At 31.6% G+C, this 15853-nt stretch overlaps 1 protein-coding gene across 1 annotated transcript in view; it reads right to left on the bottom strand.

Annotated features, from left to right (window-relative positions):
- The window catches only part of LOC129908555 (division abnormally delayed protein), a 192886-nt gene that overhangs the window by 11975 nt on the left and 165058 nt on the right, over positions 1–15853 (bottom strand). Inside the window, exons 3-5 of the mRNA XM_055985147.1 lie at positions 7289–7412; positions 5061–5477; positions 4737–4926 (exon numbers count right to left, since the gene is read on the bottom strand). Of these exons, the coding sequence (XP_055841122.1) occupies positions 4737–4926; positions 5061–5477; positions 7289–7412 (731 nt within the window). The remainder of the gene's footprint in view (positions 1–4736; positions 4927–5060; positions 5478–7288; positions 7413–15853) is intronic.

Genomic DNA, 15853 nt, shown 5'->3' with positions numbered 1-15853 from the left:
TATGTACATACATTGTACATATATCTCGCGGAATAAATCACAGTCGTGAATTTAGAATTTATGCACTCTTTGGGTGCACTTTGCTTATTTGAAACACAAATAAATAGCTTGCGCGTCTACGTCCGCTATCCGATCTGAACCGCCACCACCACCATTTACTTTACCCATCAAATAAGTTCAATGGAATGCTGTGCACCATTGTATATATATTTCCATAGTACTATCATGAAGTAAAACGATCTTAGGAACTCTAGTGGCGACTTGAAAAAGCAGAATTTGTATGAAAAAAAACACACTGAGCGCCACCTCAAAAAAGTGGCGACATCAACTAATACTAAATTCGACTTCATGATAGTACTATAGAAATATATATACAATGCTGTGCACAGCGGATACCCGTACTTAGTGTATCCATGACAACTAAAATCTCGTATATAGCGCAGTGAAAATGGACTCCTAAACACCTTGATATTGGATATCAGGCTTTACATTATCTTACGGTACGCGTTTACATAACAAATTTGCATTTGCACTTAGCGTTAAAGGGACTTGGGTAACGGCAGAGTTGAATTAGCTATTTATAAGGCCTTTTGTTATAAATATCTGCGACAAGAATGAGGAGAGCAAATTATTGCACAGTTAATTTTTAAGTCATGTCGGATTTATAAAAACGACAACTTGACATTAAATTTGTCACTTATCTGTCAAATGTTCTTGTCATTATAATACCAAGGAATGAGCAGGTTCTTTTATGTAGGCTTTCCATTATTTTGAAAAGTGGCAGAGCATTTATCCGACGAAAAATAAATTTTCCAAGCAAATAATGACAAAATTAATGACATCTTGTCAGTCCTATAAATCCGACATCAGTTTTTTCATAGAAATGTCAAAATATTGCCATGAACTATATACATATCAAGAAAAATGAAAAATTAAACCATAAAATTTTATTCTAAGAAATCTCCGCAAAATACACTCAGCGAATTTTTAAAAACAATTTTCCGAATTTAAAAAACACAGGATACTCTCTTTGTGGGACGCGTCTATTTATTTGACTTTTTTTTTGACAGGTTTGTTGACATTTCTCTGTATACAGCTATTAGGTGATGCCTAAACATTGAAATTTTTTTCTTAATTCCAAATCAATTGCCACTGACGGCTCCAATCAAATCAGTCACAATTCACAAAGATTGATTTGTTTACAAACAAAATCATTCGAAGAATTGAATTTCAAGCATTTTGCTTTGCAAGCGGCGTGTAACTCACGTTTTAAATTAAATAAACATAATGTTGATTTATCTGTCTACTTTACTTTCCCTTTTCTCAAAACTTTTTTCGTACTCGTGTGAACACGCCTTTTGAAGTTTAGTAGGCTCAATATAATTAAATGCCGTTTTGACATGTGTCAAAAAATAAGTTTTTAATCTGACACAAACGCCAAATTAGAAATATAACTTCAAAAACACCAATAAATGCAAGAAGTCAGCAATTAAATAATCACCGATTGACAGTACGTTAGGCGCTGGCTACACTGGTTAAGTTGGGGCAAAATTAAACGTCAATTTTGTAAGCACCTGATTGTAAGTTGTCTTGATGGTAAATTTATGGCCATTTATACGATGAAATCATAAATGGTAAAGGAAATGGAAGACATTCTTACAAATTATCAGTCGTGTAAATCCGCCATTAAGCCAAAAGACTGTCATGAAACTATAATTCTTAAATATACGATACAGTAATAATAGTAAACGTTGTATACCCAAATTACACTTGTTTTATGGAAGAGATTCAGCCCTGAATATAGTTTGGGCGAGGCCGCTAATAAAGAAAACCCATTGGACCGACCGACACCCTTTCCAGAGTATATGTTTGGCTTTTTATGCGGGCCATTTGATTACTCACTCAAAACAAAACGAAAAAAAACCCGACTTAATTCTGGAATTTATGGTCCACAATATAGAGTATATAGTGTTTGGTGTATATTTGCACATCTCGGCGAGGTCTTTTTCTTCTTCTTGTTCCTTTTAATTAAAGCCGACAACGCTGAAACTTCAATGATGCATGACATGGAGATAGAGTCTAGCGAGAAACTACTTTATACCAACCATCCACTTCTTTACCTACTATACTCGTACTAAAAAACAAAAACCCAAACACACAAACTAGAGAAACAGCTTGAACTTGAAAATAAAGTCCTCCTCTTTATCCTTGGCAGAAAGTAATCACCTCTACAATCCATGGAACCTTTGACTGGCGAAGAGGATAAACGCATTTGATGAAGAGGAAAGCCGTCGTCTGGTGTATCTCTCGAGAGGATTTAAATTTACGGTCATTTTAAGTTGGATATAGTCACTTCTTCTGTGTGATGCTGGCTGGCTGGTGTTCTGGCCTTATTTTTTTGTCTTTTCTTTTTCTTTTTTGCCTTTTCATTATTATGATGGTAAAGAAGAGAGAGGACTTTTTTGGGTTTGGTTATTGGAACGGGCGACGACAACAACATGGCAACGGCAGCCGACAAGTCGCTTCATTTACTACGTAAAATTTTCTGATACCGGCTTCTTCTACTTTAATGGCTATGGGATTCGTTTAGAAGTTTATGAAGGTTTTAAGTATATAATACAAGTTGGCGGTACTTTTAGTATAGTTTATGGAGAATTTTTATTAAGTACATATTCATTTGCATTACGATGCGTAGCGTAGGAATATTTACGTACAATTTAGTTTTAAGTAGATTAAAGTGTGTCTATATCGTACTTGAGTGTTAGGTGTGGAAGGTGTGGTTTGATACAACCAATCTTTTATACTTTTTAATATACATTTTATAGAAGATTGTAAAGTTTGAATTTAATTAGTTTTTGTTATTTTTTTTTTTTTATTTAACGGGTCTCAACTTAAATGTAACGGCTAAGTTTATAAGAACAATTCAGACATAGAAGAAGCTTATTATGGGATTCATTAAATTTGATGAATTTAGTATTGTTACATCCGGGAACGCATCCCATCAAGTCACCTGTCAAAAACAACAGCGAAAATCTACTTCTGTCATTTTTTACCTTTCGATAACTTTCGTGCAAGTTTTAATAACACATTATCGTATCGTTAGCTTTTTGCTGAACTGAAGTTGTTGAATTATATTTAACAGGCGTCAAATTCATCAAGTTTCGTGCAAGTTTTGTCGTGCAAATTATGAAGTCTATAGAAGTAAAAGCAGGTTAGCGTTTCTATCATCTTGAAAAAAAAAAAAAACGTTTGGAAAATTGAACTTGAAAGCAAGTTGGCATTCAAAATGCATCTATAAATTTGAAATGTAAAATACTTATCTACAGCGGTAGATTAAAACTAACAGGCAAGTTCAGAGAAGTCGAGGGTTAAAGTTCCCTTCAAAGTTTAGTAACTTAAATAAAATTATTCAGCGAAATTCCTTAATTTTGCTTATAAGAAAAATCTATCTTCAAGCCCCTGAAAGGCTTCATTTTTGCACGGCAATTTGTGTGAAATTGCATAATGATTTAAAAGCAAGTATGAAGCTTACCTGCTAAAGCAAGTAATTTGACAAGATACAAAATCGATGGAAAATTTGAAAAATACCCATGCAAGTGGTGTAACAACTGCAATACATTAAATACAGAAAAAAAAATTTGAAGCTTGCAAGTTTTTCCGAGTAAGTTTAAATAATGCAATGCGAGGCAAGGGAACTTGCATCCTGATTGACAAGCTAGTAGAGGATTTCGCCCGCGATAAGCAAGTTATTTGACACCCTCTATGAAATCATACAAAATCGTTTTGTGACAACTATACCACATTCATTTAAGAAATACAGATTAGAGAGGCAATAAAAGTAAGCCTTGTCAAAAAATAAATATTTGCCAAAGTAAGTAAGTAGATTGTTTGATTACTAGTGTAAACGTCCCTCAATTGGAAGTGGGTAATCCATTTATTTTTTTTAAGACATTTAAATATCAGCGGAAATTGTTCGAATTTTTGTGTAAAGCATTTTATTGCTTGGCAAGCAATATCGTTTCGTTATAATTGTATAGAATATAGATATATTCGATTCAAAAACGAGAAATTATTTCGAAACACCAATTGGATAAAGATAAATTCCATTAAAATGACAGCCGGTAAAAACCATTTTTAATATCCAAAGCTGCTTAAAAAAAATAACACCAATTAAAAGTTTCAAAATTTGCGCACTCCTTTCTGTCTCTTTATGTTATAAAATACTTCAGGAAATAACGATTTATCATTTTGTTGCTTTCGCTTTTCATCCAACTCACCTACATTATTTCCTTTTTCATTATACAACGAGCATACTCTACATCTACTACATCTAGAAACAGAATAACATAATAGCTTCAAATAACAATTTATAACCCATCTATTACTTCTTGCAGAGAGCTTTAATTGGATTTGTTTAATCAGTTCTGTCTACGGAAATCACTATACAAAATACAGGCCAAGAACCTAAGCCGAAGAATGAATAACAACAACATCCATCGAACTCGAAACGTCCCCTTTTTCTGCTATAATAATCCAATTAATTGACTTGTAACCATCCAAGAGTAATGCCTTCAATCTCAATCGCATAATAACACAATTTCCTACTCCCTCTTTCCCTCCCTCTATATTGATTTCTTCATTCTAATTAATTTCCCAAGCTCTAAATATCGGTTGTTGTCTATGTCTTTTCTTATGTACATATAGTTTCGATTTATTCTACTATGATTTTAACTCACCTTTCTTTCTAGTTCCGGGCCATTTTCCATGGCAAGCATTATCGTCTCTGACAGCTTTGAATCCAACATCTTGATTGTATTCACAATCCCGCTATCTGACTGAATGTATGTTGTGACCAAATTCTCAATTGCTTCGGCAACATTTGACCAAGGACTATCGAGCACACCCACGTACTGTGTCAAACAACCCCTATAAAAATAAGAATTAAAAACCAATTAAAACAATCCTCCTTTTCTTTTCTACTCTAGTCTTTTCGAATTTTTGCACAACACAATCCTCTGACAAAAAAGAGGAATTGAAAAAGATTTATACTATGTACCCACCTCATTACGTTGAAACAATAGCTATAGCAGGATTTAACCTGCTTTTTCTGCAGGCCAATACAACTGGGACAATAGCTCATTTTGAGCAATTGTTTTTGGCAAGTTTGTGTTAGGTACATAGAGTCCAGCTCATCGGTACTAGCTAGCACAGATGCACTTTGCTCGAGGGCATTTATAAAAACAGTCGCTGTGGTAACACTTTGTAGTAGATTTTTGCTCAGCTCTTTGGGTATTTTGCCAAATGGTTGCAAATCATCGAAGGTGTGTTTTAAGCAGGAGACATAATCTTCATGGAGGTCACCATAATTGTTCTTATTTAAATGAACCGCTTGGTGATATGCAACGGGAAAAAGATCAACGAAAAATGTATGCACTGCTGTTTCCAATTGACTGACATCGGATGTTGAGTTAAGGTATCTACAAATTGGAATAGAAAAAAAAGAAGAAAAGAAAATTGATATTAATTGTTTAGATTTTCGTTAAAAAAATAAATAATATATTAAAATTATAGTCTTTTGAGACAGTACGAGCAATATAAATAAAAATAGATGAGTATGTATAAAAATCAAATAAGTTCACCATAAAACTAAACAAAATCAAAGAAACTAGAGTTTCGCGTTGGGCGCCATTTTTACAATGTAAACTAAACAGGGGGACTATTATATCGAACTTAATTCTAACATTTATTTTAAAATGTATTGGCTTCGCAAGTCATAAAAACACAAATTGTCACGATGATTTAACTGGTCTAATAGTAATTTTGTGTGCGATTTAAGATCCTTTAAGCTAAATCTTTCACAATTTTTTATTGAGAATGTGTAGAAAGCAAAGAAACAAAATCTTTAATCGAATTCATAATAGAACGAAATAAAATCAAAGCAACTAGGGTTTTGCGTTGGGCGCCACTTTTAGAACTTAAACTTTATAGTAGAGTGCAGTGGGCTGTATATCCAAGCTAATTCTTACATTTACTTTAGAATTTATTGACTTCGCATATCAAAATATCGAAAATATTTCACCAAGATTTAACTTTTCTTTTGTTATAAACTGTTATACTAATAGTAATTCTTTGTTCGATGTAGGATCCTTTAGGTTTACTGGCTTATTTTGGGCTACATGGATTACTTTAAATATTTACCAAGATTTAAATACTGTTATAAACTGTTATACTTTAAAAAATTTTGTGTGCTTAAGCTTAATCACGCGGATAACTTTCAATATTCAACAATATTTAACTAGTTTCTGTTATAAACCATTATACTAAAAGTAATTCTGTGTGCAATATATTATCCTTTGAGCTTAATCAGGTGAATAACTTTCAATATTTACCAGAATCTTACTGGTCTATTGTTATGAACTGTTATACAAATAGTTATTTTGTATGCGATTTAGGATCATACGGATAAATGTTTTTGAGACATGAAAGTGGTGTAATAACAGTAAGTGGCTAATATTACCTGACTAACAAATTTGCTTCTATAAAGATTTACAGGTGGTAATGTAGCTCCTGTAAAGCTTTATAGAAGGGATATTGTTTGTTTGGTAGACCAAGTTAAGAGGCATTCTCATGGGGCATTGCCTTTTTCAACCAATTTTGCGAGTGCGATCTTATATTTCATATTTTATCTCAAGAAAACTTTTATCTTTATTTATAAAGATCATATTGAAAAAAAAACAAGCTAGATTCATTATACTGCTATATAATATGCACAAAAATATTAAAATCAGTTCGAAGTTGCCTTAAATTTGTTTTAAAAAGTTTCGTTAAGTTTTATTCTACTGTCAAACTCTTTTCCAGGTTTCGATCTGAACTTATGTCCGTTAATTGATTTGACAAAAACATCCAATTGATTAAAAAAGCAACTGTCAGAACTTAACGAAGAATTTAAAATAAGCACAAACTGTTTCACTTTTGGAAAAATAAAAAACAATTTCGATTGGTTTTGACATTGTTTGCATACAGTAATCATGGTGAGACCTAAACCTTGTTTGAAATAGTTTCGTTAAGTTTTATTTTTGTGCTTCAGAAAACAATACTAAACAAGCAACTGACAACCTTTAAGAAAACTTAACTAAAAAGCATGATATTCTTCTATATGGTTTCATTTGGTTATCAGAAGTACAAAATAAAAACAAAATAAATTGTTGTCAACAATTAGATCTGTAACTTGAACAAGTTAAACCACAAAACGAGAAAAACCGTGCAGCTGTTTGACAATCTTACTCACCTCGTTATTTCCGAATACAATTGTTGAATGAGTTTCCTCGACAGCGGCAACATTCTTCGATATACCTGTGAGAAGACATTTAATGTCTTATTTTCTGACTGTTCCGCCAATTCCAGCACATGATCTACAAAAAAATATAAATGAATTGATTAATGTCTTGTCATAATAAGAACCTGAAGTAAAAAAAATCTATTACAAATAGCTTAAAAGTGTGTAGGTCTAAACGAAACTCCTACAGCACCACAAGATACATATAAAGTAATTCCCAATTGAGACTCTTAACCATCCATTTTGATAAATTTTATGACAACCTACACCTCTCTCAAAGCCCATTGGTACATTAACATTATCATTTTGTGTATTTTACAAAATTTAAGACACGACTTAAAAAATTAGGTACCATCACCAGAGACACACCATCATACAAATTATAGGATGATGGCAGAAAATCAACTATGCGTAAATTTGTATTCAATTTTTATGGCTTATTTTAGGCTTGACTTGACTATTCCCATCTACACTAAAAACCTTAACAGCATTAAACTAATGAAATTTAACGAAGCGTGTGACTAAAAGATATTCAAATTTAGATTCCTGGCAAAAATGTCTTCTTTTAATTTTGTTTTTTTTTTTTGTTATTTGAAAAGTAAACTAGCTCTGGTCACAAGACTTAGCCGCCGCCACCGCCTCTGCTTGTACTTACGAATAAGTAGAATCAAAAGACGCATAGAAATGGAACTTACACATTAAATCAATCGTTCTTCGATACGAAATAAAGTGGTACTTCATTATATATTGCCGATGTCATGCTGTGGGCATGAAATGCAATTTTTACCCAGACTCTTTGCATATCTACTATTTGCGAGTGCGGACTTTGGTTGCGAAGATAAGACCAACAAACCGGCTAATATGTGCGGATTTCACATGCGAATTGATAGAGTTTGTTTGTTTGTTGAACTACAAATTATCGAAAATAAAGTGGCATGTATACACGATAGTTTGTTATTTCTTTGAAAAGTGTCTTAATTAATGTTGACAAAGTTGTTTTCCATACAACAGTAGTGGAAAAAATAAAACTAAACAAAAAAAATTGGCAGACATTTTTAGCAAGGCGTTGTGTCGTCGTCCGAGACGGTGGACGTTGTTGTTGGTTGTTTTTTAAGTGTGAAAAACATTTTGTTTGCGAATCCAAATTACTCTGCCGGTGGTGGTGTGTTAAACATTCACTAATTGAAAGATTGAATACGTGTTGCGCTTTATAAGTCTGGAGGTTTTTGAATGAAAAATGGTTTTTGTAGGTGTGTTGATGTAAAAAAAAAAGATATGAGGAAGGTGTTTAGGTGCTTATATGTTTTACAGATGAAAGGTATGCACAATTGCTAAATAAACTTCAAGCCAAGTAAATTTGTTATCTAATTCATTAAAGTATTGCCTTTGTTTAATTTGTAACTGCAGCTGGTTGTCATTATTAATTGAAATTTGAATGAAATGAAACTTTGTTTATGTTTTTTTTTTAAGTGGCGCCCAACATAGGAAACTTTGGGGTTTAAAATGTTGTTTTTAAATATGATAAAAAAGCTTAATGTTTTTTTTTAACTTATGTATGTGTAGGTTTACAACATAATAAATCGATGTAATCTAGTACTATAATCAACACATGTTCTTTAGCTCGAGTAGATAGAAAAGTGAAGTTGTTGTACCAGATTTGTATTCATGAGCAATCTTCCACGTCCAAAGGAATGCTTCTAATAGCATAGCAATAGAAAGTGCGTCAATTGCAACAATGCTAAGCTTCAATTTCCATTCTCTTTAACTTTCTTTGAAAATAAATTTACACATGAAATCGAAATGAAAAAAACATAATGTTGCCTCAAAAGATATGTAAGTTGTTACTTTTAAATGACATTTAAATATCTAATTTTGACAGTTGTTTTTGCTTAAAAATGACACGAGGGAAAACATGATAACACCAATGTGTAGGTAGTAGACGTTTAAATTACTCTGGGAAATAATAATTTCAACCATCACAGCCACCGAATTCCCAGAATTATGTGTATATTTTATTTAAATATGTATATTTAACAATTCTATGCTTGTTTTTTTAAAAAGTCGAACAACTGGTCCATCACCACTTAAATGATGTTTAATGACACTTATTTGAATAAAAACGCTAACGAGGCCCTACATCAACATTTTAAACAAAAAGAATTGCCGATTCAGCGTATTAAAATACTACCTATTTAAGTCTTTTAGCCCGCAGATTCCCATTTTGGATTTCAAAACATCAAGCACCCAACCAAATTAGTAACAAACAAAAAAATAATAGAGAGAACAGCTTCCCCAAAAAAAAAAAAATCCCACCGCAGAAGGTGACAAAGTTCATTCTTAAAGTTCGACCACGCAGCTGGTTGGACACCCCATTGTGTTTTTGGTTTTCACTATGTTCTCTATTTGGTCAAAGTATTTATATTTGCATATTTTGCTAGCACTTCACCTGCTTTAACCACAAACGTAGATAAGATTTTCTTTTTATGTCCACATATATCTACCATTTTGCTTTGGATAGAATTGTTTTTTTTTGGTTTTTTTTAGGAAAAAGTTTATAGGTCAAAACGCAAAACATTAGACAGGTGTTTCTATTTTCCATATACGCGGGATATCATATTAAATACAAATTTGTTACCATCCTAAAAGCTATTGAATTAGTGAGCACACAGCTTCTCTTCAGGCGGTGCCACTCTTTCAAAACTAAAATGAGCGCCCTGGAGCATATGGATAAGAATTAAATGACCCCTTAATATGTTTAAATGAAGACCTAATAGACGTCATTAGTGTCAAAGAAAATATCTTGTAAACTTTAAATTTAAACGAAGCACGAACTAAAGTTGCCTCGTTTGAATCTAGCCTCTTTTTTTTTCAATTAAATAGAAAAAAATCTATTCCTCGTAAAAGTTGTTAAGAAAAAAAGCGTAGGATTGACTGTCTGATGCCTATACAAGACATAAATATAAATACCAGAGTCTATGCCTTTAAGTCATAATGTCTAATTGAATATTTATCTTGAAGTAAAATCATATATACCGAGAAAAGTGCGTGTGCTTATCTGCAGGTTTCATTCAGATAAAATCTCTGAAAAACGTCCTGAAATATCCTTTTTTTTTTTTTTTTTACTTTTGCTGCTGCATCTATAGAAATAATTGAAAAAATTACATAGGAGTGTGGGCGCGCGCACTTATGAAGAGGATACAGATGATGAACGACATAAAATATATAAAGGCAAACCTTCTATGAGTCTCTTTGGGGGTTTTTGGTTTGAGTATTGGGTGTAACAGGCTCCTACATTAAGGATATCATCGTGCAGACGACTTTTATAGATAGTAGCAATAGAAGAAAATAAAGTAAAGCTAAAGAAAAAGTCATCATCAGTCAAGTCAACCAACCCAGTCAGTAGTGTGGCAAAATACAAACAAAAAGTTGCCCAAGGATGTGGGGTTAAGATGAAATTTTTTCTTTACTTTTAGAAACTCCTTTCTGTGACTGAGACTATGAAAGAAAAGTAAAGTAAAAGAAAAAAATGAGGAGGAGGTTTTAATGATGGAAAATTGCAATTAAAAATAATTTGTGTACTCAATGAAGTTGAATCGATTTTTTCTGTAGATTTAATTAAAGACGTAAGATTTATGAGGAGTCTGGAGGTATTCTTTTTTGTAATGAATAAAATGGGGTAGCGGAATAATTTTAGAGGCTCACAAATTCGTGCTTTCCTGTCATTTTGATGTTATAAATCGAATGTGAAAACCGCCTTACAGATTAAAGGCAGTAAAAATTGAATGTTTTATGTATGGAAAACAAATAAAACAACAATTCACAGCCATAGACAAAAAACTACCATGACCGTTAACTTTCGTATGTTTAATCTATGGAAACTTGATATTAAAGACAATTTGAATAATTCAGATGACGTCACAAAAACAGAAGGGTGACGAAAATCTTCGATTCCAACTGTACACATGCACAGCTATTATGTCAAAGTTAATTAAGATATTCTGTCAAAAATGTTTAAGATATTCTGTCAAAGCTTGTTAAAATTGACAGAACATCTACGATAAAAAAAAATTCTAGTAGGTACTCTCTTCAAACTTCATATGTCAAAATTGATCTAGGAATTTAGCTGATGTTTGGAGAGAGAAATATCAGCTTAAATTTAGTGGTATCTGCGTACTAGGTTTAGTGCAAGAATTAAGTTAACTATTGATCAATTGAACAAATGGCCCCGATGTTTGAGTTAACCCAGCAATTATAAATTACAAATTTGAAAAGACAAACCAAAATGATCTTGAAAATGATTGTTGTTTGACGTTTAAAAATCATGTCTGGCATGTTTAATTTATGGACACGTCAAGCTAATAAAATTCAATCAAGCCGCGGCGCCCGTCTTTAATTACTCTTGAACAATCGAATGCATAAAATCCCATTCATCAAATCTGAAACAGTTCACCTTAATGCATAAAATCAAGCTTCATCACTTGATTAAAACATCTTATTGAAAGTTTCGAGACTTGAGTTTGTCAAATTCTTCATAACAAAAAATAATTATATCGGTCTACGGCACCTTTGTAGTTTATTAAAGTGGCTTTGAAAATGTATGCAAATGCATTTTCATTTGAATTCTAATCAATATATATAAACAAATAGTAATAAAAAACGCATTAGTTGCATTCACAGTAGCCGCATAGATTGGGTGGAAAGAAATTCAATTTTACTAATGGGAACTAATTCACAAAAGCAGTTTTTCTTTTTTTCTTATTGTGTTTCATTGGATACAGCCATTGATATTAAAATGAGTTTGTGTCATTATCTTAAGTGTCAAGTTGATTGCAGAGGAAGCTGTCAACCTTTCAAAACATTCTACTACTCATGTCACGCATTATGGTACTAATTTGAATATGACATTTTCTTATACTGTCATTGTCATAGACAACAAATTATGGCATGTTCTGTTCATACTACAACAAAAAACTAATGTTTGATCATTTACATTTTTGTTGAATGCATATAATTAAAAAAAGAAGTCGTTTAAATTGCGTTCTATAAACTAAACTGTTTCTGTTTCGATCAATTCAGCACAATGCTGAATTGCAAATTGTAATTAAATATGTACTAAAAAAAAACTTGATTTCTATAAATACACCATTGCAAACCATAATTTTATATAGCAAAATGGAACCATCTTTCTTGCTTGTATATTTTTTTATTATATCAAATAAAAATAAAATTTTTTTAAAACAAATAAAAATCAAAAACACCGCAAACGATACTTTTTTTCAATATATGCGTAAATAAGAAAGAAATAAAGAAAAAAATTAACGATCTCTGTCGTTGAGAATCATGTCTCTGATGATGCGGACGACACAGAGTGGACACGGACAACATTAAACTGGTTTCTCTTGTCATGTCCGCCCGATATCGGTTTGCTTTTATGAATGTAGATTTAAATTTTAATTTCCCGTCAAGTGATAAACGTTCGTTCGTTCGTACGTTTGGTTCGTTCATCAATCAATAAAGCTCAGTATTTTTGAAATGAAAATATTATTTTTGTTATGCATCTTGCATGAAAACAGATGTTTTGTGTTTTCTTTTTGAAAGTTTATCGCATTGAATAAATAAATCATACCAAACGATGACAGAATGAAATGAAAAAAAAAAAACCTCGTGTGATCATCGATGATCGCACTTTTGACGATCAAATGACTCATCATATACATTATATTCAGCATTGATACGAATGCGGAGTCCATTTTGACCAAAAATGAATAAAAAAAAAAAAACGAAACCATTAACAATTTATACTCCGAGAAAAATGATGATGATGGTTCATTATCATTTTGAAAATAAACTCGCACCGATTGTAAACGATCATCATCATTTTTCGATTTGATCATCGATCGGCCGACAATCTTCGAAAAAAAAAGAAGATAACCAAGAAAAGAACAAATGAGATCCATAAAAGATGGTGTCGATTCCTGACCAATGATTGAGTAATCAATGCAAATGAAGAGTGACTATGGTTTGAGATTATATTAAAACGAAAAAAAAAACAAGAAACAAGATCATCCCATACTGTATAAAATTAAATTTATATAAAAAAAGAAAACAAGATGCAGAGGAAAAATAAAACACAGATGGTGCTGGTGCAGATGCAGATACAGCATCTTACATGCTCTACCGCCTTGTTTTTTTTTTGTTTTATTTTGATGTTATGATGCAAATATTTTAAAGGCAAGTTATTTTTCCGTGAAAATAATAAAAAAACATTCAAAATTGGTACTTTTTTGAGATTTTAGGTGGGATATCGATAAATCTCGAGTATCAAAATATCGATACATTTAAAGTAATTTAAAAAAATATTAAATGTTGACAACACCTTTCAATTCTTAACGAACTTCCAACTCTCATCACTAGGTGACAACTTTTTTGTTGATTGTCATTGAACGCCTGAACGTGTTGATAGTAATTAATTACTCCGTTCAATACAAAAAACCTGAATTTAAGTTCAGAATGTTTGATTGGTCAGCTGTCATGAAAAATTGGAAGCCATCTTTGTTTTTATGACAACTGGCCAATCAGATGTCAGATCCTATTCGAATTCAGAATGGCGTTGAATGCAAAGATTGTAAAACATTCAGAGTCAGAATTTAAATGTATTCAGGTTTTCCAGAAACTGTCATTGTCTTTTCTCTACCAGTTGGTGAAAATCAAATCAAATTCAATTAAGTTAGGAACACAAGAATTAAAATTTAAAATTAAAATAAAAGAATTAAAATCTTTGTTTTTATGACAACTCACCAATCAGATCATCTTATAAATCAGAATGGTGTTGAATGCAAAGATTGTTCCCAAGAATTCAATTTTTTAAGGCTATGTTCACACAGAAATTGAGCTAAAACTGTGGTAAATGTCAATCCAAAATAGAAGCATATCCTTGCGACTACGTTGGAGGATTAACTTTATTTTAATGTTGTTTTTTTTTTTAATGTTTCTGTTCTTGTTTTATACTTGATCTGATGCATCTGTGGTTGATTGCAGAATCTCAAGCTAAAATCGCAGATGTACATATCACATCAAGTGTATTTTGTATTTATTTTTATTGCACTGCTTGTTTTTATTTCTTGTTTTTTTTTTTTTTTTTTTTGTAATATTATTTTGTTTTTTATCTAAATTAAGAAAATTGACGTAGGTATGCAAGACTTTTAGTTCTTTTGCTGTACCGCTTTCGCTGTTGCTTCAAGATGAACTCAATATTGTAGTGTTTTTTTTTTTGTTGTTGTAATGGTTGAATGTATTTATTTTTATTTAGTAGTTTTTTGTCCAAATATAGAACCGAGAACTTGGTGCTAGACTATTAGTTTTTTTTTTTTTTAAAGCTGATAATAAACTGAAGCAAAAAAAAAAACAAAACATTCAAGTTGATGTATATGGTGTTTAGGTTCAACAAAAAAGGTTAATCAAAGAGGAAGTTGTCGTAATTTCATGGTCTTCTTTCTTTAGATACTTGTTGACCAGGTGTTACTTTTATTTTTTGTAAATTGAGAAGAATTATCACTTTTTTGTTGTTACATACAAAAGAAATGTGGTTTTTAGAGGTATTGGACCTTTTTTTTTTTTTTTATAATTAACGCGCACTAAAGGGAGTTAAATACCCTTAATATGTTAAACACAGTGCGAGCTTCAGGAAAATAGGGAGGCTTTTAAATTGTATGTAATAAAAAAATTATAGATTTTTCTCTGATGTAATTTCAGTTCAATTTTGTTTTCTAAAGTCCTTGATTTAATATGAATGAACTCGCATGAGCTTATGTCAAAATTGAATGAATTGTTTCTTGCTATTTCTGGAAACATGAGAAGTAACCATATTTAGCACATACGCATGTAACTTTTATCTTTTATTATCATTTAAATTTTCCATCATTCATGTAAAAAATCAAATTCTGAGAAATTTCCATTATAGCAGCCTTATGGGATTGTGTATTTTCGCTCACTCGCAAATGTCATTTTGACGTAAGCTCATGCCATTTTTTTAAGGCCTTAAGACATAAGAGTTTGTTTCAATTAAAGGGGGTGTTATGCTATCATCATAATGAACTTAACAAGTATGTCCACAAAATAGGATAAAATAAGTACAAACCTAGAAATAAATGATTTTAAACTGACAGTTCTATAATAATTTTTTGCTCTTTACTTGCTTTAAATACTTTAACGAAATGCACTTTTTTGCTAAATATCCTCGTTGTTTATTTTTGACATAACTCTTTCAACTTAAATGTGTAGTCTACTTCACTGCATGAGGGCAACACTAAGTTTGAAAAAAAAAAAAAAATCAATAATTGAAAGCTTTTTTGCTACACAATTTCTCTGCTTTGTATATATTTTATTTGTTTAAATTTTATTTTTTTGCTCATCCACCGTGCATTGTGGTATTTAAATGGTAGCTTTTTTTTTGCTGTCGATGACAATCTAACTATACCACTTGACACTTTTTATAGGTTTAAACTCTTTTATTTTTTT

Source organism: Episyrphus balteatus, chromosome 2, assembly GCF_945859705.1.
Source record: "Episyrphus balteatus chromosome 2, idEpiBalt1.1, whole genome shotgun sequence".
NCBI classification, from domain to species: domain Eukaryota; kingdom Metazoa; phylum Arthropoda; class Insecta; order Diptera; family Syrphidae; genus Episyrphus; species Episyrphus balteatus.
This window is presented reverse-complemented; position numbering and strand designations above follow the sequence as displayed.